Below are 22,410 nucleotides of genomic sequence, written 5' to 3' on the forward strand. Positions count from 1 at the left end.
CTCCAGGTGGGGACTACTTGAGAGGATGTTGTTATCAGGAGAAAGAAAACTGGCGTTCTACGGATCGGAGTGTGGAATGTCAGATCCCTTAATTGGGCAGGTTGGTTAGAAAATTTAAAAAGGGAAATGGATAGATTAAAGTTAGATATAGTGGGAATTAGTGAAGTTTGGTAGCAGGAGGTACAAGACTTCTGGTCATGTGAATACAGGGTTATAAATACATGCAGGGGTAGGTTTAATAACGAATAAAAAGAAATAGGAGTGTGGGTAAGCTACTGCAAACAGCATAGTGAATGCATTATTGTGGTCAAGATAGACACGAAGCCCAAGCGTACCACAGTAGTACAAGTTTATATGCCAACTAGCTGCACAGATGATGAAGAGATTGATTAAATATATGTTGAGGTAAAAGAAATTATTCAGATTGTGAAAGGAGACGAAAATTTAATAGTCATGGATGACTGCAATTCGGTAGTAGTGAAAGGGAGAAAAGGAAACATAGTAGGTGAATATGGATTGGGGGGAAGAAATGAAAGAGGAAGCCACCTGGCAGAATTTTGCACAGAGCACAACTTAATCATAGCTAACACTTGGTTCAAGAATCATAAAAGAAGGTTGTATACCTGGAAGAAGCCTGGAGATACTGACAGGTTTCAGATAGATTATATAATGGTAAGACAGAGATTTAGGAACCAGGTTTTAAATTGTAAGACATTTCCAGGGGCAAATGTGGACTCTGACCACAATCTATTGGTTATGACCTGTAGATTAAAACTGAAGAAACTGCAAAAAGGTGGAAATTTAAGAAGATGGAACCTGGATAAACTGACTAAACCATAGGTTGTACAGAGTTTCAGGGAGAGCATAAGGGAACAATTGACAGGAATGGGGAAAGAAATACAGTAGAAGAAGAATGGGTAGCTTTGAGGGATGAAGTAGTGAAAGCAGCAGAGGATTAAGTAGGTAAAAAGATGAGGGCTACCAAAAATCCTTGGGTAACAGAAGAAATATTGAATTTAATTGATGAAAGGAGAAAATATAAAAATGCAGCAAATGAAGCAGGCAAAAAGGAATACAAACGTCTCAAAAATGAGATCAAAAGGAAGTGCAAAATGGCTAAGCAGGGATGGCTAGAGGACAAATCTAAGGATGTAGAGGCCTATCTCACTAGGGGTAAGACAGATACTGCCTACAGGAAAATTAAAGAGACCTTTGGAGAAAAGAGAGCAACTTGTATGAATATCAAGAGCTCAGATGGAAACCCAATTCTAAAAAAAGAAGGAAAAGTAGAAAGGTGGAAGGAGTATATAGAGGGTCTATACAAAGGCGATGTACTTGAGGACAATATTACGGAAATGGAAGAGGATGTAGACGAAGATGAAATGGGAGATACGATATTGCGTGAAGAGTTTGACAGAGCACTGAAGGACCTGAGTCGAAACAAGGCCCCGGGCGTAGACAACATTCCATTAGAACTACTGACAGCCTTGGGAGAGCCAGTCCTGACAAAACTCTACCATCTGGTGAGCAAGATATATGAGACAGGTGAAATTCCCTCAGACTTCAAGAAGAATATAATAATTTCAATCCCAAAGAAAGCAGGTGTTTACAGATGAAAAAATTAGCGAACTATCAGTTTAATAAGTCATGACTGCAAAATAGTAATGCGAATTCTTTACAGACGAATGGAAAAACTAGTAGAAACCGACCTCGGGGAAGATCAGTTTGGATTCCGTAGAAATATTGGAACACGTGAGGCAATACTGACCATACGACTTATCTTAGAAGCTAGATTAAGGAAAGGCAAACCTACGTTTCTAGAATTTGCAGACTTAGAGAAAGCTTTTGACAATGTTGACTGGAATACTCTCTTTCAAATTCTGTAGGTGGCAGGGGTAAAATACAGGGAGCAAAAGGCTATTTACAATTTGTACAGAAACCAGATGGCAGTTATAAGAGTCGAGGGGCATGAAAGGGAAGCAGTGGTTGGAAAGGGAGTGAGACAGGGTTGTAGCCTCTCCCCGATGTTATTCAATCTGTATATTGAGCAAGCAGTGAAGGAAACAAAAGAAAAATTCGGGGTAGGTATTAAAATCCATCGAGAAGAAATAAAAACTTCAAGGTTCACCGATGACATTGTAATTCTGTCAGAGACAGCAACGGACTTGGAAGAGCAGTTGAACGGAATGGACAGAGTCTTGAAAGGAGGATATAAGATGAGCATCAACAAAAGCAAAATGAGGATAGTGGAATGTAGTCTAATTAAGTCAGGTGATGCTCAGGGAATTAGATTAGGAAATGAGACACTTAAAGTAGTAAAGGAGTTTTGCTATTTGGGGAGCAAAATAACTGATGATGGTCAAAGTAGAGAGGATATAAGATGTAGACTGGCAATGGCAAGGAAGGCATTCTGAAGAAGAGAAATTTGTTAACATTGAGTATAGATTTAAGTGTTAGGAAGTCGTTTCTGAAAGTATTTGTATGGAGTGTAGCCATGTATGGAAGTGACACATGGAAATAGTTTGGACAAGAAGAGAATAGAAGCTTTTGAGATGTGGTGCTACAGAAGAATGCTGAAGATTAGATGGGTAGATCACATTACTAATGAGGAGGTACTAAATAGGATTGGGGAGAAGAGAAGTTTGTGGCACAACTTGACTAGAAGAAGGGATCGGTTGGTAGGACATGTTCTGAGGCATCAAGGGATCACCAATCTAGTACTGGAGGGCAGCGAGAGGTTAAAAATCGTAGAGGGAGACCAAGAGATGAATACACTAAGCAGATTCAGAAGGATGTAGGTTGCAGTAGGTACTGGGAGATGAAGAAGCTTTCACAGGATAGAGTAGCATGGAGAGCTGCATCAAACCAGTCTCAGGACTGAAGACCACAACAACAACAACCTCCTCATTAGTTATGTGATCTACCCATCTAATCTTCAGCATTCTTCTGTAGCACCGCATTTTGAAAGTTTGAAAGTTTCTATTCTTTTATTGTCTAAACTATTTATCGTCCATGTCTCACTTCCATACATGGCTACACTCCATACAAATACTGACACTTAAATCTATACTCGATGCTAACAAATTTCTCTTCTTCAGAAATCCTTTCCTTGCCATTGCCAGTCTACATTTTATATCCTCTCCACTTCAACCATCATCAGTTATTTTGCTCCCCAAATAGCAAAACTCATTTACTACATTAGGTGTTTCATTACCTAATCTAATTCCCTCAGCATCACCTGATTTAATTCGACTACATTCCATTATCTTCATTATCCTTTTGTTGATGTTCATCTTATATCCTCCTTTCTAGACACTGTCCATTCCTTTCAACTGCTCTCCAAGGCCCTTTGCTGTCTCTGACAGAATTACAATGTTATTACTGAACCTCAAAGTTTTTATTTCTTCTCCATGGATTTAAATTCCTACTCCAACTATTTCTTTTGTTTCCCTTACTGATTGCTCAATGTACAGATTGAATAACATCATGGATAGGCTACAACACTGTCTCTCTCCCTCCCCAACCACTGCTTCCCTTTCATGCCCCTCGACTCTTATAACTGCCATCTGGTTTCTGTAAAAATTATAAATAGCCTTTCGCTCCCTAATTGTAGTTAATGCATAAAACACAATGGAAATGAAATGAGCATTTGGTGTCATTGGCTGGGAGGCCCCTTGCGGGGCAGGTCCGGCAGCCTTGGTGCATGTCTTATTACATTCGATGCCACAGTGGGTGACCTCCACACCAGATGGGGATGAAATGATGATGAAGGTAACACAACACCCAGTCCCCGAGTGGTGAAAATCCCCAACCCAGCCGGGAATCAAACCCGGGCCTGTAGGACGGCAATCCGTCATGCTGACCACTCAGCTATCGGGGCAGACATAAAACACAATATCAATGTAATAAAAGAAAACTGAGGTGCTATCCCATACAGACTGCAGTAAAAATTAATTCAGGAGCTCTTGAAACCTATGTTGGGAGTCAACTACAACAACAGAGCAATGAAACATGGTTCACAGCAAGTTGCTACAAAATCTTGGTTCAATGCAGATGCCTGTGCACACTGTTCACAACATCTGTGTCTTGCTGTCAGGCCCCATCATCTTGTGAGTACCATCATGGGCCACATTTATTGCCGTGGAGGCCCTGGATTTGGATTCTGGTGAGAACATCAAATGTTTCTTGAATGGGAAAGCCCACAACAGGGCCTTCTCAGTCTCATGATGGAAAATGAAAATTTTTTTGAATGAATATTTGGTGACATTGATATGGAAGTCACCAAACTGGTGTGAAATTGAAGGGTTACTGCCATTTTGGAAGTCACATGACCTCTTCATGATCCAATTTAAGAATACACAAGCACATAACATTTAAAAACCAACAATATCATAATAACCATAATTCATAAACTAAGCCCACAGTAGGTGCTCTTTTATTATGGTTCTTACCAGACATTCACATGTTTGGCACTGATAGATCCAACGTTCACCACTTCGAAACACAACATGCCTCAGTTCTTGATGATGGCAAGCTGCACTAGGATCACACTGAGGACAACATTTATCATTGCGACTGCTCCGTTGGCTGCAGTCACATATGGGATCACGACAGGAGACAACACCATCAGAACATTCACAGCGATGACATGGTCTGCCTTTTGGGGTCACAACTCCACCATTCATCAGTTCATCTCCCTCAAACATACAACCTGTCAAACAAGCAATGTTACTAAATTTTGGACATGCACTTCACTTAGAAACATTAAAACATCAAATTAAAATTTAAAAAACCTCTCTGTTGCAAATCTCTGACAGAAAAGGCTGTTTGTCTAATTATGATACTAATTATTGATCACTTGATCAATGGGCAATAAACTATTTATTGATCTTACTACCTGGAACTAATTATGCTAATAATTCATCTAAAGAATACAATACATGAATCTTGCCAGTTTCCATAACTACTGGGACATGAATGACTTTTTACAATTACATTATATCATTTATTTCCTAGATTAAGTGTGTTGTCTTCTTATATTTTCTTTGAGACTGGTTAACCTTATGACAGGCTAACCTACATGCTACAATTTGTGTAACAAACTCATGTGAACTGCCATTTAGACTGTTCTCTGAATGGCCTATCAACATCAGTTATTTCTTCAGAAATTAACTGCTTCAATGTACAATTTCAAAAGAGCTGTGACAGAGATGCCAATATGTATGTGATGAAAGATGCTTCTTTAAGTTAAACTCATTTTACATTTCACACAATTTGAAACAAAAAGTAAAGTATACCAATGAACTGCTGAACTAGGAACAGCTGGAGTATGAGTGACAAGAAAAAATTATAACTTATAATCATAAGATTTTTCAGAAGCAAAGTATGTAAGTGCAATATGTATACTAACATGTGACAGGTGTGTTTACAGGAAAATGTACAAGAGAATTACAACTCAATAAAAATCTCCAAGCTTTTCAAATTAAGGGTCTTTCTCCATTAGATACGAAGAATGATATAAAAGAGGAAAAATTGTTGATAGCTGTAAAAAAGTCACAGAAAATAACAAGACTCTAAGAATTCAGGATAAAAAATCAATATATGAGAAAATCTTAAGTATTTATTTCATTCAACCAAATAAGATTCATTCAGTCATTTCTGTATAAAAAATCAGGATTCAATTCATTAACATACTTACTTAGTTTGCAGTTGGGTGTTTCAGTATCACTGCAAGAACACTGAAAACTCCCTTCCGTATTAATACATTTTGCAGAGGGATGACATGTGTGGAGACCTTCAGAACACTCATCTACATCTGTAAAAAGAAAATATAAAACTGTATCTCCAAAATTAAACTGTGTTTGATGTATGAAAGAAATCAAATAATGTAGAGCAACAATAATAAAGACAAATTAAATTAATTAAATTCAATGACATGTTGTCCAAATTTGGCTGTGGTTTCAAAATTATGAAAGTTTATGACATAAATTAAACAATGGAAACTCCAGGTAGGAATATCAACAATGTAGGAAAAGACACATTGCTACTTACCATAAAGAAGACACCTCAAGCTGTGGACAGGCACAATTAAAACACACTCACATATGGCTTTCATCCACAGCCTTCATCAGTAAAAGGGAAACACACACACACACACAAACACACACACACACACACACACACACACACACACACACACACAAGCAAACACATCTCATGCACACACAACTGCCAACTTCAGCATCTCAGGCTGGAATGCAACATCATATGAGATGCAAACAGCAATCTGAATGGATTGGGGAAGCATAAGTGGAAGGGGCAGCAGTATATGGGTGGTGAGAGAAACAAATACTGTCTGGTGGAGTGTGCAGGGACTAGACTGTCAACAAGTGCAGCACCAGGAGGTTGTGGGGCAGGGAGATGGAGAGAAAAGGAGCAAAGAAGGAGAGGAGTAGGGAAAGATGGGCAGATGCATTGGCAGAGGGCTACGAATAAACAGAGTTGGAGATGAGAATAGGAAGGAGTTGATAGGACAGAGTAAGTGGACACTGTAGGTTTGAGGGTGTGTGGACAGTACATTACAGTAGGATGGGGCTGGGATAATTATGGGAGCAGACAATGTGTTGTAAAGATAGCTCCGATCTGTGCAGTTCAGAAAGGCTGTTGCGGAGGATAGGATCTAGATGGCTTGGGTAGTGAAGAGGCCATTGAAATTAAGTGCGTTATGTTCAGCTTAGTGCACTGCCACAGGGTGGTCTACTTTGCTCTTGGCTGCATTCTGGCATTGGCCTTTCAGGTGTGGATAGCTGGTTGGTAGTCATACCAATGTAAAAAACTGTGCAATGATTTCAACAGAACTAGTAAGTGGCATGGCTGCTTTCACAGGTAGCCTGGTCCCTTATGAGGTAGGATGACCTGTGACAGGACTGGAATAGGAAGTGATGGGCGGGTGGATTGGGCAGGTTTTGCACCTAATTCTTCCATAGGGATATTGATCCTTGTTGTCAGGGGGTGAGATTTGGAGTGCCAATGGGATAAACTAAGATATTGTGTTCCAGTCTGGGGTTGTACTAAGGGATGAAGGGGACACTACTTTGTGGCTGGTTCTTTAGGGTTGGTGGGAGGACTGGGAGTGTGAGGTAAAATGGTGTGGGAGAATTGTTTCCAGGCTAGGTCTGGGGGACAGTGCCTGTCTGTAACAGCCTTGACAAATCTCTCAGCATAGTAAGCAAGGGAGTTTGTCAAAATGCAGGTACTGTTGGTGTTTGGTGGGTTTAATGTGGACAGAGGTACAGATGGAGCCATCAGAAAGGAGGAGGTCAACATCTAGGAAGCTGGCACACAAGGTTGAGGAGGGCTATGTGAAGCAGATGAGAGAGAATGTGTTGGGGTTGTGAAGGAATGAAGATATGGTATCCAGCCCTGAATCCAGATCATGAAGATATCATCAATGAACCTGAACCAGACTAGGAGACTAGGGGCTTGGTGTTTTGAGAGGTTAGGAAGGTCTTCTCTAGATGGCCAATAAAAAGGTTGACATATGAGCGTGCCCATGGCTGGGCTGCAGATTTTTTTTTTATATACCTTCCCTTCAAATGAGAGGTAGTTGTGGGTTAGGATAAAGTCAGTAAGGTGTACGAGAAAGGTGGTAATGGGTTTGGAGTCTGAAGGACATTGGGAAAGGTTAGTGCTCAATAGCGGTAAGACCATGGGAATGAGAGATATTGGTGTATAGGGAGGTGGCATCAACAGTGATGAGTAGGGATCCAGGAGGTAAAGGGAAGGCGGAGGTGGACAGCTGGTGAAGGAAGTGGTTAGTGTCTTTGACATGGGAGGCTAGATTATGAGCAATTGGTTGGAGGCTGGTCAATGAGGGCCTAAATTCTTTCAGTGTGGGCACAATAACCAGCCACAATGGGCTGTCCAGGACTGTTGGATTTGTATATTTTGGGGAGCATGTAGAAGGTGTAGAAGGTGGGTGTGTGGGATGTCATAGAGCTGATGAGGCAAGTGGATTCAGGGGAGATGTTCTGGGAAGAGCCTAAGGCTTTAAGCAGGGATTGGAGTTTGTGCTGGACTTCTGGGATGGAATCGCTCTAGCAGAGTTTATAGGTGGAGGAGTCAGACAACTGACAGAGGCCCTCTGCCAGGTAGTCTCTGCAATTCATAACAATAGTGGTGGAACCTTTGTCTGCAGGTAGGATGAGTAGATCAGAATTTGTTTTGATGTTGTAAGTGGCTGCTCTTACTTCTAACAAAAGGTTGGTGTTCTGAGGAAGGGACCTGTGGAAGCATAGTGAGGCTACGTTGGTGGTAAGGAATTCCTTGAAGGTGACCAGTGGGTGGTTAGGTGGGAGGGGTGGGGGGGAGGAGGATCATGGTTGGATGATGGTATGAACTGGAAGAACCAAGGCTCACTGTTGGAATTAGAGTGGTTTTGGTTGGAGGGATTGGTGGCAAGGAAGTTCTTCCGTTGTAGGGATCTGAAGAAGGAGAGTAGGTTTTGACAAGTCCAGCTTGGTTAAATTGGAGTTTAGGGCTAAAGATGAAGCCTTTGGATAGAACTGAAACTCCTGTGGTGCTGATGGTTTTGATGGAAAGGTTAACAACAGTGTTATGCAAATGTTTTGGCTCTGGATTGGGATATGGTGGAGTGTTGGAAGGGAGTTATGGAGGATGTGGAGAGTTGAAAAAGTCGTTCACATGGCATTTAGCTACTGTGAGGGGTGGATGAGGAGGAACACTTTGGATACAATAGGAGTTGGATAGTTGTACCTCAAGGCAGCAGTAGGGTGTCAACAGGTTGGATAACTTATGGAGATGTTGTCTGGAATGCTCTTTCACTTGCTGGAGACAAAGGATGCAATTTCAGAGATGTGATGTATGGAGTAAGGATTGCAGAGTAGTAGTATCTTGTGGAGGGAGTGGAGGTAGTTCTGGGATGCCTCTCCACCATCTCCATCCCTTTACCTCCTGGATCTCTACTCATCACTGGTGATGCCACCTCCCTACACATGAACATCCATTATGCCCACGGATTCCTGCTGTTGAACACTATTTTTCCCAATGTCCTTCAGACTCCCAAGCCACTACCGCATTGGTCATACACCTTATTAACTTCATCCTAACCCACAACTACATCCCATGTGTAGGGAAGATATAAAAAAAAAATATCTGCTGCACAGGCATGGGCATCTGTGTGGACCCTCATATGCCAACCATTTCATGGGTCATCTACAGAAGCTAGTCTCATTCAGGTTCATTGATGATATTTTCATAATCTGGATTCAGGGCCAAGACACCATATCATTGTTTCTTCACAACCTCAACACATTCTCTCCCATCCGCTTCACGTGGTCCTCCTCAACCCAATGTGCCACCTTCTTAGATATTGACCTCATCCTCTTTGATGGCACCATCTGCTCCTTTATCTACATTAAACCCACCAACCACCATCAGTACCTAAATTTTGGCAGCCATCATCCCTTTCTAACCAAAAAATCCCTCCCATACAGCCTGGCTACCCAGGATGGTATACTTGCAGTGACAAAAACTCTGTTGCTCAGTATGCTGAAGGTTTCACCAAGGCCTTTCATCACCCAGTATCACTATGGACTGGAACAACTGAACCACATCTTTTGCCAAGGCTCTTATTACTTATCATCATGCCCTGAAATAAGGGACATCCTATCCAAGATACCTCCCACCCCTGCTAAAATTGTGATCCATCACTCACACAACCTCCACAACATCCTTGTCCATGCCAACCAATTCCCACAACGATTATATCTCTATGGAAGACCCAGGTGCAAAACCTGACCAATCCACCCACCCAGCACCTCCTATTCCAGTCCTGTCACAAGTTTATCCTACCACATCAGGGTCCGGACAACCTGTAAAAGCAGCCATGTCATTTACAAGCTCTGCTGCAATCATTGCACAGCTTTTTACATTGATATGACTACCAACCAGCTACCCTTCAGGATGAACGGCCACAGCCAGACTGCGGCCAAGAGAACAGTAGACCACCCTGTGGTACAGCATGCAGCTGAACATAACACATTTGATTTCAATGGCTGCTTTACTACCTGAAACATCTGGAGCCTTCTCTCCACCACCAGCTTTTCTGAACTGTACAGATGGGAGTTAACCATACAACGAATTATCCGTTCCCACAATTATCCCTGCCTCAAACTATGATAACATACTGTCCCCACACCCTCAAACCAATAGTTCCCACTTCCTCTGTCCTATCAACTCCTCTCCATTCTCAACTCCCACCCTGTATATTCGCAGCCCTCTGCCAATGCATCTGCCTGTCTTTCCATGCCCCTCTCCTTTTTGCTCCTTTTTTACCCACCTCCCTGCCCCACAACCTCCTGACTCTATGCCTGTTGGCAGTCTAGTTCCCTGCATACTCCACCAGACAGCGTTTGGCTCTCACCCCATCCGTACACTACTATCTCTTCCCCTTCCTCTTCCCCATCCATCAAGATTGCTTGCATCCTGTGTGATGTTGCATTCTGGCCCAAGATGCTGGAGTTGGCAATCATGTGTATGTGAGATGTGCTTGCTTCTGTGTGTGTGTGTGTGTGTGTGTGTGTGTGTGTGTGTGTGTCTTTTTTACCGACAAATGCTGTGGCCAAAAGCTATATGTGAGTGTGTTTTAATTATGTCTGTCTGCAACTTGGCATTTCTTCTTTACAGTTAAGTAGCAATCTGAATTAAACATTTGTCTGTATCAATCATTTTTATTTTCTCCCAGGATGTGTTTTGAGAGCTTACAGCCTCATCATCAGGTACGTCAGTGGATTACATTACAATTTCATTTGTGGTATGTAATGAGCTGTCTCTTTTGTACTTAATTTCAGAGATGTTTGAGTAGAAAGAACCCTGATGGTCATTATAAATATACTTTTGGTAGTGTCACAATATGTAAAACATGAAACATACTTTCTTGCTTCAGCCACATTCAGTAAGTAAAGAAAAAGTTTTATTTGTATACTTTTTATTATGTTTTTAGCATAAGGATTGATTTCTAGTGTATTCAAACAATGGAAAATCCAGGATGGAATGTAACATTACTATGAGAAGGAAGTTGCTACTCACCATATAGTGGAGGTGCTGAGTCACAGATAGGCACAACAAAAAGACTCTCACAATTAAAGCTTTCAGCCATTAAGGCCTTCATCAACAATACACACACACACACACACACACACACACACACACACACAAATGCAACTCACACATTCAAATGCATTCTCAGGCAACTGGTTTCAGTTGCCTGAGACTGCAGTCGTGTGTGTGAGTTCACCATATGGGATTGCAGCCAAGTAACACCGAAAAGCAGACCTGACCATAGAAAACTGCATGGTAGATGTCAGGTTTGTGCTGTTGGCCATCTGCATCGTTGGCAAAATTGCCACGACAACAAAAGATTCAAAATATCATTGTAACTAAAATAAAATTAATTAGCTGCTTTTGCACTGTCAATGAATTCACTTAAAACTAATATTTTCACAGTTCAATAAGACACAAGTTTTTAAAGTGTGTTTTATGAGAATACAGTTACTGCACTAACATTACAGTACTGATTTATTATAATGAAACTTCTCTCACATAAATATACATTTTTTACAGAAGTGACTGATTAGAGCAAAAAGCATTTTCTAGCTGAAATTGACTGACCACTTATTGATGAAAATGAAGTGATTAAAAGTTTTAAAAACTACCCTTACATAAAAATATTTACAGTGAAGAAATTTATAGGTTGATTTACTTTTTCTATGCTGGCTGTATGTCAAACTCAGAAAGTACTGATTTACCAAGAATCTCAACATATCCCTCAGTTACAAGCTCAAAACAACATCTACATCTACATCAATATTCTGCAAACCACCATGAGGTGCATGGCAGGGGATATGTCCCATTATATCAGATATTAGGATCTCCTCCTGTTCCATTCACATATGAAGCATGGTAAGTATGATTATTTCAGTGCATCTGTGCATCCAGTAATTATAATAATCTTATCCTCATGATCCCTATGTGAGCAACACACAGGGGGTTGTACATTTTCTCCCCACTGTGCAAACAATTACTGGAGAATACTATGGTAACCTCCTGGACAAATTGCAACAAAAGATATGTCAAAAAGATCAGGTTCAGAAAGGAAGAAAGTCCATCAAGCCAATGCGCACCTGCATACATGTGCTGTCACTATGGCAAGATTACACGAACTAAGGTATGAATGTGCACCCGCACACATATGCTGTCACCATGGCAAGATTACATGAACTGAGGTATGAATTGTCACCAAACCTGCTTTATTCACCTGATATGGCTTCGTCAGACTTCCATATCTACCCAAACCTGAAATTTTTCTTGGTGGACGAAGATTCTCTTCAAACTAAGAATTGTTAGCCGGAGTTGACAACTATTTTGCAGGCCTGCAGGAAACTCATTTTCGAGATGGGATCAAGTCACTGGAACATTGCTGGAACAAGTGCATTAATCTACAAGGAGATTACATTGAAAAATAAAAAAAGTTTCGGTGATGTAAGTACTTTTTTCTGTTCCATTCCAAGAACTTTTCAAACCACACTCGTACTAAGTACATATCTACCCACTGCATGGTGAACTATTCTTTTAAACATGAGCCATAGTTCCTCTGCATGTTCCTAACTTGTGCTGAAAATTTCAAGTTTCTCACTGAGATACGACACTACTTATTTTTTATCTAGTTTAGTGATCATATATATCTTCCTGCTCCTTTTATATGTCCTTTGTACTTTGGTAATCTTTGTTGCCACAATCTCATCATGGTCACTGATTCTAATTTCAATGTGGACATCCCCAAAGAGGTCAGGTCTATTGTTGCCACTAGGTCCAATATATTTCCAGCATGAGTGGGCTTCCTAACTATCTGTTCTAGGCTGTTTTCAGAGAAGGCATTTAGTGATGTTTCACAGGATGTTTTATCAAGCCCACCACTAACAAAGCTGTAGTTTTCACAATTAATTGTTACAGGGTGTGTACGCGGACAAGGAAAAAAATTCCCAGATTTCTTCCGGATTTCCCGATTAAAAATACACTTTCTCCTCAGTGAAAACATACTTTTTCCCTGTTAACTGACAGTATCCTTTCTGTCAGAACTGTGTAGCTCATCAATCCTTTGAATTGTTATGGTTTTATACACAGGCATTGAATTTCCTGGTCCTTTAGAAAACTAAACTCAGGGAAAAAACAAAGATCTTTAATTTATAGTAACAATTATGCTCATATTTTCGTATTATCAAAGTATAAATTCAAATTCCACCAAACATTCCATATTACTTGCACTTTTGTAAGCAGTCATAGCTCATGTCAAGTGATCTCGCCAGCCCATGACAGCAGATATTCAGAGCTTAGGTCACGTGATGTAGTCAGCCAATAGCAACATCACTGTTAAGTAGCGTGAACACACAAACAGGAAAAGTTAATTGCTTAAATTAATATACATGGAGTTGCTATAAAAAACACAAAGCTATCACATATAATATTAGTATCTGAGATTAATATGCTGCAAGAGAACCTAAGCTTTCACATATAATGTTGGTCTTTTATGCACATATTACACTTTAAGGTATATCACACAAATGTGCCAGTTAAATTTTTAACATCATAAATGTCTGATCTTCTGGGCTCAAAATTCATCTAAATGGCTCATTATCAATGAGTTGATTTTTAAATGAGAGTCAAACGCTATGTGATTTAAGAAATTCATCGTACATTCTCACACATAGTTCAACTTGCGTAAAAGGAAATTTACATTGAAAGTAACACTTTTCAAACCATTATTCACAATATTTTCCCACTACCTGTTAGAAATAGGTTCATTTCAACAATTTCCAGAGAGTGCCTGATAACAGGCACCACCATGCTTGTGCAGCTACGATGACATAGGAGGCCCGTATGTTCGTACATGTAAAACATTAAAAGATCTTACATTATGTCATAAAAGAAACAAGACATCAGAAGACACTCCAAGAGCACCTGAATTTCATGACCCATACTAAAATGAGCACTTTAGTGCACATTTGTATGTCCAGATTCCCAGTGAAGTAGGCCTTGACCTGATATTAAGCTTTTCAATGTGGTTTTCAGGATGTAAATTTTCTTGGAGTACCAGCACTGTGTTATCTCATGTTTGGTTCTTTATTATGGCATAACGCCATATGTGCTAGAAGATGAAAATGTTGAAATGCAGTTAACAGTTTAAACTAGCCAATAGTGTGGAATTAAACACTTCATTTCAAATATATTGACTGCCTCAGTGGAAAAGATTAATAAAGGAAAATTTCTTTAGCAAACTGACTAAAATAACTTAATTGTTGTGCAAGGCAATTAATGCTTGACTGTCAGAAAGATGGAAATAAAATAAAATCTGAAACTAATACCATATCTTAGCCTTCCGTAATTATGTGAATGTATTTTCATTCACTTGATAGCTCCTGGCCACAGAAATCCATCCGTTTTCTTTTCATTTGACGTGAGAGCAGTAAATGAAGAGGAAACAGGGTGAACTGGAGCAATACTAGATTGTGGCATTAACCCCCCCGCCCCCCTCCCCGGTCCCTCGAGCATTTGAGATAGGACGTCAAAAATTTAAAATCGAATTTTCAAAAACATGTTCATTTCGTAGTGCACATCTTTTTGAAGTGTCTGATGCATGAAACATACATATTCGAGGAAATGTAAGACATGTTATTTGGTCTTAAGTGTGCCAAAGTGCAGTGCCACGCCTCTTCGCACAGCATTCTTCTATCCCATGTTGCTGTATTTCGCCCTGTGTAATTGAAACATGTACATCTTGTAATGGATACCATAAAACTATATTCAGGACAGCGGAAATTAAAATGTCCTTTGGTGCCTCTCCTGCTTCCAATTGACCGGTTTGACATCCTGCCTCTCGTTTTTTTAAAACAAAAGAACTCTTCAGAAAATTTGCAGTCTTTATTCCCTATTAGCTAACAACTTGGTGCTTTGTGTGACATAAAATTAAATATAGATACATAAAACCAGTAAAGACAAGAGACAAGCAAGACAGTACACTTTTCTTCAATCGTTAGAATTTTTTTCTCTCTAATCTTGCTACAGCTTTACATAGCATGCTTTCCTTTCTGTGAAAGAATCTATTACTTCATCAAAGTTCATCCAACATTTTGCTACATGAAAAATCGAAATGTTGTTGTCTAATACTAAAAAAGATGTTAATACAAATAGGACCCAAGACTAGCGTGGTTTCTCAATCTGATTACGTCTATTTTGTCATTGTCTGATAGATAAGACTAAACTGGCCTTTCTAATACTGCAGCAATTGTAAAACACACCAAATAAATGAGACTGTTTTGGCAGAAATGGTCATTTTTATAACATGACAGGATATAATTCATGAAGTACCATATCAAATGCCTATTAGGCCCACTATAAGCAAAAAGCTTTATGTTAGGAAATAGTTTCACACTTCATTCATACACTCCAGTTTCTCAAGCATGAGATCGAAAAGTAGTAGTACAAAATTTTCATACAAATTTGGAATCGTCATATTCTTCCATAATTTGTGTGATGTCCCCATTTTTCTCCTTCCTCTTTCTAACAAACAGTCTTGTCATCACTAATTCTTTAACTATTCCTGCCAATGTCAAAACTTATTCACCGTTTAACCTCACTAACTCTTCCAGAATCACCAGTTTAGTTATACCACGATTATTCTCCGGCTAGGCATTGTTACCTGTTTGTACAACACATTTTCAGTGCTACTTCCAGAATAGAACTTAAAGCGCCTGCTAGATGGGGACTGTGCAACTGGCCCTTACTAGTATAGCGATCTGGCCACAAATTTTCTGACAAAATTTCATTTTCTTGGATACACCAAGAAGATGATAGATAATCATCCTTACCTGTTATTCCTGTTAGTCATTTATTTCCAATCTGGTAGCCTGAATCTATGGAGTTTGCTAGTAATTTTAAAATGCTCATCATTCACAAAACCCAATCAACCACATAACGAGAAAGCAGTTGGCATTCATTCATTTGGCTTTACTCCACTCAGCTCATATAGCCCCTTTTGTCTGCAGGGAAGTTTGTTTCTAGATGTGTCGAGGATTCCATTCACAAATCAACTTATGATTAATTCAGAAATCAATTTAGAATGTGTTCAAATATAGACAGGGATGCGTTTCAAAGTCATATGAATAATCAATAGACCAACGTGTGCTGGATGCTAGGTGCTTTGAGAAACAAGGTTTTTTTCCCTCAAGAAAATTTGCTCCCCCACCCCGAAACCTAGATCTGGGCCTGCTGCACATGCATGAATCTGGCAGCTCAGTCGCACTGGCAAATTTTTTCCCAGTAGCATCTAGCTGCTTACACAGCCAACAGCCACATTTCTGTAGCCAGAAGTGGGAGAAGGTACTACTCAACTGCGCATGTGCACAATCCCACTCGTAACTGCTAAAACAAATCTAATGCAAACAGCTGTGACATAACGATCATCAGAGGCAATTTGTTGTTATGAAGCATTGCATACTCTTCCTAAAGCCTTTGACACATTTTGCTGTTGGCAGATGCTTGTATGCCATCATTTGCTGTATGTTTGAACTGCCGACAGTTAAAAGATAAGTTGGCAGCAACAGAAACCAATTTTACAAAAATTTATCAAATTGATATGGTACAGCATTACAAAGCATATTTTAGTGCTTCTGTGTAACCTAAGTAATATCATCCTCAACTTGCAGAAACTCCTTGAAATTTTATCATACATCATTGGTTTTTATGAGACATATGATTGAATGATCAGTTTTACATCATCTGTGGTAATATCAGATTAACTGAAAGCAAAAGCAGTTTTCTAAAGTTTATCAGCAAAAGGAAGTGAATGTCACACACACAAATCACTGCATTTATATTACATATAAAAATCAGAAAGCCAGCAAATGTGTACTCCAACATCAAGACAGGAGCAATTTTCAATAGATGGAGGGACCCCAAATCCTTTGTGCAGGTGCTGTAGAGAAAGCTGATGAGCCTTAGCTGGTGCCACTGTGGACTTCAATGACACTACCTATTTTGACAATGTCACCAACTTCAGTGCTGCTGTAGTTGCTCTGGTAGCAAATAACACCATCCTTTTTACTGTTAACTTACACTACCACTGTCAAACCAGTCTATGAGAACTATACAATAATATATGGTGAGCTAATTGTACAGTTTAGTAAACTTCTGTCGCTTTTGTATTTAGTAATGAAAACAAGGAAATAAAGTCATATAAACTGTGATAGGATAGGGTAATTAAATGGACAATGGCTAGATGTGAGGTAAATGAACATGAGAAAATGAAAACTGAATTAAAGCAGGACTTCCTGAACAACTGCAAAAGCAAAAACTACAACAAGATGTTTCTGTACTGACATTTTAATACAAGTGTATACTGTCTGTTTAATAACAGAGGCTCAAGATAAACTGCAAATGTAATCTTATTGGGAATAAGATCTGAACTAAAGTACAATAAGCTAGAAATAAATAATTTAAAAGAGAATACAGCATTGAATGAACACAGCATTTCAACTTTGCAGAATTCAGTGCAGGAAATAGTAAACTCCTCAAAATGGGAATCATTCCAGATGCTTGTAGAACTAATAGAAAGTGAAGATATAAGATGCCTACATTTTGAAGAAAAAATGTAAACAGCAGCAAAATATGCTAATAATGAAGTAAAAAGATAAAGTGTAAACATTAGTTTCATGAAAAGGAAAATTGTTACTCACCATATAGTGGAGATGCTGAGTTGCACATATGCACAACAAAAAGACTGTCACAAATAAAGCTTTCGGCCCATGATGCCTTCGACAAAAACAGACAGCAGACTCTCTCTCTCTCTCTCTCTCTCTCTCTCTCTCTCTCTCTCTCTCTCTCCCTCTCTCTCTCTCCCTCTCTCTCTCTCTCTCTCTCTCTCTCTCTCTCTCTCTCTCTCTCTCACACACACACACACACACACACACACACACACACACACACACACACACATGCAAATGGAGCTCACACATATGGCATTCCATGCTGGGCTTTCCATTGTTTCAATAGTTTTAAAAAAAATAAGTGTTGCCCCCAATTTTAAAACTTCAGAAGTAGAAAAAGTTTCATATCCACAGTCCCAAAACCAATATTTTAATACACTAACCTCTGAAATATTAAAATAATAATTATATCACTATCAAATGTAATAAATATTATTTTTATTACATTAAGATAATCAGTGTCAATAATAATTTTTATTATTCTGCAAACCTGGAATGGTATGAACTTGAAATAGTTTTCCTCTAATGTAAATAATTTAAAAGTTTACCAGATGGAGCATTTAATCAGTTATTTTTAAGATCATCTACACAAATAAGAGTGAATCCATATAACTGAATGTCCAAAAGGAATCCTACCATTATTGGTAGTTGGTATGATTGAAGACAATTAAATAATTTGTTTATCAGCTAAATCTCTGGAAGTAAGCTGTGGTTACTTTCATCAAAATCAATCATAAGTGTCATTTGTATGCTCATAAGTTCCTGCCAACTGTCTTACATATTCTGTTTCAGAGTACTGTCTTATTCTCTTCTTTCTTTTTTTTTTAATTGCATGCACTTAGGAGCTTGCTTGCAGTGCTAGTACATGGATCTGATTTCTGTAGTGCTAGTCACTAATAATAAAAATGGAAAGTAAGTTGCTCCTTCACATCATATCCTGCCTGCCCCTTGCCAAATGAAGCTTCCAACCCACTTTCTCCTGCCTAAATAGGCAGCACCTTGAGTCCCATCTACTAAATCCCTCCATCACATAGATCATAAACAACTTTCAAATAATTTTCTTTCCAATCACATTTCCAACCAAATCCCTAGAATATAGTTTTTGGGAAACCTCACAACAACAATTCCTATGCATCAGATAACCATACAAACTATCACCACTTCGAGAAGCATTTTACCATCAGGTGTAGTTCACACTGAGATGATACAATGCAACAGACTGTTATATAGGTCACATGATGTGACACTTCTTGGTGCAATACTCGTGTTCCTTACTGGGACGATATGATATGTGATATGACACACGACGCAGCTCACCATATGACAAGCAACAAGACAGCACAAATCATGTTTTTGTTTCAGTTTCAGTTGTAATCATAAGCTTTTCTGGAGAGAACACTATTGTGTGATGTTTAAAGCTTTCCCGGCATACCGATTGTTCCATAAAAACATGAGAGAACTGCCAGATGTCAGTAACGTCCTACCACGATATTTTGGTGCAGAGTCTTCTGGCCATCTTCAGGTGAGTGCCACTGTAGTAGTCTGGCGAGTTCACTATGGAGGGTGCAAGACGCAGTGGATGGAGCTGTTATGAACACGCATGCTGTGCAGCACACACCCAATGTCACCTCAGTATGGCTTTAAATAGCGGAGCTCATTGTGTACTCGCCAGACTACTACAGTGGCACTCACCTGAAGAAGGCCAGAAGACTCTGTGCCGAAATATTGTGGCAGGATGTTACTTACATGCGGCAATTCTCCCGTGTTTTTATGGAACAACACTATTGTGACTTATCTTTATTTTAAGCCCAAAAAACTGAAAAAGAAAAGGAAGTACTGGGTGCATTCATACAACACTGTTAATATCAAACATAGTTCAGTTGTGGTTTCTTGTGATGTCTCTCAGCACAGTCACAAATTTCTTGAATTCCACAGAATGAGAATGGAATCAGTTAACAACATACACACATCAGGCAGCAGTGCATATGCTCTACCTGATGTATCTGACACCTCTGTGCCTTGCTGATTCACTTACGGTTTTAATTTTAATGTACTTAGTGTTGCATGGGAGTGTTTCTTTGGTAAGTTTACCTTCATGCTATAAATGGCCAGACGGCAGTGTGCCACATGTGGTGGGTTTATAATTCACATAGCTGATGATCAGAAGATGGCAATATAACTTTTCTGAAACTAAGCAATGGAAAATCCAGGATGGAATGTAACAATAATATGAAAAGGAAAGTTGCAACTCACCATACAGTGGAGATGCTGAGTCACAGATAGGCACAACAAAAGACTGTCACAAATAAGCTTTCGGCAAACAAGGCCTTTGTTGAAAATAGATGGCGCACACACACACACACACACACACACACACACACACACACACACACACACACACACACTCATGCAAACACAACTCATGTGTGGCTTCAGCTGCCAGAGACTGCAGTCATTTGTGTGTGAGATGCATCTCTGCTGTACGGTGAGTAGCAACTTTCCTTTTCGTAATATTGTTCGCTGAAACTAGTTATCCAGATACATACAGCTGCAATCTGGACAACAAAACTTCTATTTTGCAAGCTTTCTTCACATTTTCATAATTATGTATTTGTGAAGTATCACAGTAATTATGGGAACAGCAAAAGGAAAACCAGTTAATTATCAACCTGTGATGTAGGACTGTAAGATGTAAAAAAAAAAAAAAATTTTTTTTATTGATAGTTTCCAAATGAAATACTGTGCATAGTGGAGAACACAAGCAAAGTCAAAAACACATGGTTTTTAACTTTTTGCACAAAAAATGATATCTTTACTGACAAATGAAGTACAGAGATGTACGAGGGTCACTCCAAAAGAAATGCACACTATTTTTGTAAAAATACAGTTTTCATTCTGCATGTGTGAAAGTTTTACAGTGTGTAGATACATCCTTTCCGTTTGTTTTCAAACTTAGTTCAAACTGTTCCCATGACTGGTGCCATCACAGCATGTCTTCAAGATGGTTGCTACACTTGATGATCGTCAGAAGCAACATGCTGTCATAGAATTCCTGTGCTGTGAAAACAAGACAGTGGGAAACATCCACAAGAGGTTGAAAAAGGTGTATGGAGATGCTGCTGTCGATTGCAGTACAGTTAGTTGATGGGCAAGCAGGTTACATGATGAAAGCGGGCACGGAAATATTGAGGATTGTCCTCGCAGCAGCAGGCCTCATACTGCACACTCTCCAGACAATGTGCAGAGAGTTAACGAATTGGTGACTGCTGACAGATGCATCACAGTGAACGAATTGTCATGCTATGTTGGGATAGGGGAAGGAAATGTTTGTAGAATATTGAAAGTGTTGGTGTTAGAAAAGGTTTGTGCAAGGTGGGTTCCCAGGATGTTGACAGTGACTCACAAAGAAACAAGAAGAATGCAGTGAACTTTTGGAACAGTACGAGAATGGTGGAGATGTATTTCTTGAAAGAATTGTGACAGGTGATGAAACATGGCTCCATCATTTTTTGCCAGAGATGAAGAGGCAATCAGTGGAGTGGCATCATGCAAACTCACCCAAGAAAAAAAAATGCAAAACCACACCTTCTGCCGGAAAAGTTATGGCTACGGTGTTTTTCGATTCCAAAGGACTCTTGCTTGTGGACATCATGCCAAGTGGAACCACCATAAATTCTGATGCATATGTGATGACACTGAGGAAACTTCAAGCTCGACTGAGTCATGTTTGACCACATCGGCAAGAGTAGGATGTTTTGCTGTTGCACGACAATGCACGGCCACATGTCAGTCAAAAAACCATGGAAGCGATCACAAAACTCGAATGAACAACACTAAAACACCCGCCTTATAGTCCTGACCTGGCTCCATATGACTATCACCTCTTTGGGAAACTGAAAGACACTCTTCATGGAATAAGGTATGAAGATGATGACTCCCTTGTGCATGCTGCCGAACAGTGGCTCCAATAGGTTGGTCCAGAATTTTACCGAGCGGGTACACAGGCGCTGGTTCCAAGACGGTGTAAGGCAGTTGAGACGGATGGGAAATATGTGGAGAAATGAAAATATTGTTCCTAAAGAATGTATCAACACACTGTAAAACTTTGAAACATGTAGAATAAAATTGAATAAAATGTTCTCAGGTTTCCAAATGCATCAATTGCTTAAAACTACACGAGCTTTTGGCCAAGCACTCCTTGGCCATTGTCAAGTGGTATGACTGCCAGTGGGCTGTTGGTGTGCCTTTATATACACTAGCTGCCAGCTGTGACATCTCTGGTGGCCATGACATTGCCATATATGGGCATGTTTTGAGTCAGCGTTCAATGTGCCCTCTTCAACCGCACGATCGCTGGATCCCAAGCAGCGCTGAGCTGCAAGCCACCATCTCTAATCAGGGTGTCTGTGGTAATTTTTATTTCAATAGCTCACTTTATTAAACTGTCCCAGAAGCCATTAGTGCAAGCCACGACAGAGGTATCATCAAATTTTATATGGCGACCATTTTCTAACCCATGCTCAGCTAATGCAGATTTCTCTGGATAGTTTTCTCGTGTAGTTTTAAGCAA

General features: G+C 39.6%; 1 protein-coding gene across 1 annotated transcript in view; it reads right to left on the reverse strand.

The window, feature by feature from the left end:
• Nucleotides 1-22,410, reverse strand: part of LOC126175368 (protein kinase C-binding protein NELL1-like) — a 931,698-nt gene that overhangs the window by 160,903 nt on the left and 748,385 nt on the right. Inside the window, exons 12-13 of the mRNA XM_049922135.1 lie at nucleotides 5,699-5,815; nucleotides 4,452-4,711 (exon numbers count right to left, since the gene is read on the reverse strand). Coding sequence (XP_049778092.1) covers nucleotides 4,452-4,711; nucleotides 5,699-5,815 — 377 coding nt within the window. The remainder of the gene's footprint in view (nucleotides 1-4,451; nucleotides 4,712-5,698; nucleotides 5,816-22,410) is intronic.

Source organism: Schistocerca cancellata, chromosome 3 (genome assembly GCF_023864275.1).
Source record: "Schistocerca cancellata isolate TAMUIC-IGC-003103 chromosome 3, iqSchCanc2.1, whole genome shotgun sequence".
NCBI classification, from domain to species: Eukaryota; Metazoa; Arthropoda; class Insecta; order Orthoptera; family Acrididae; genus Schistocerca; species Schistocerca cancellata.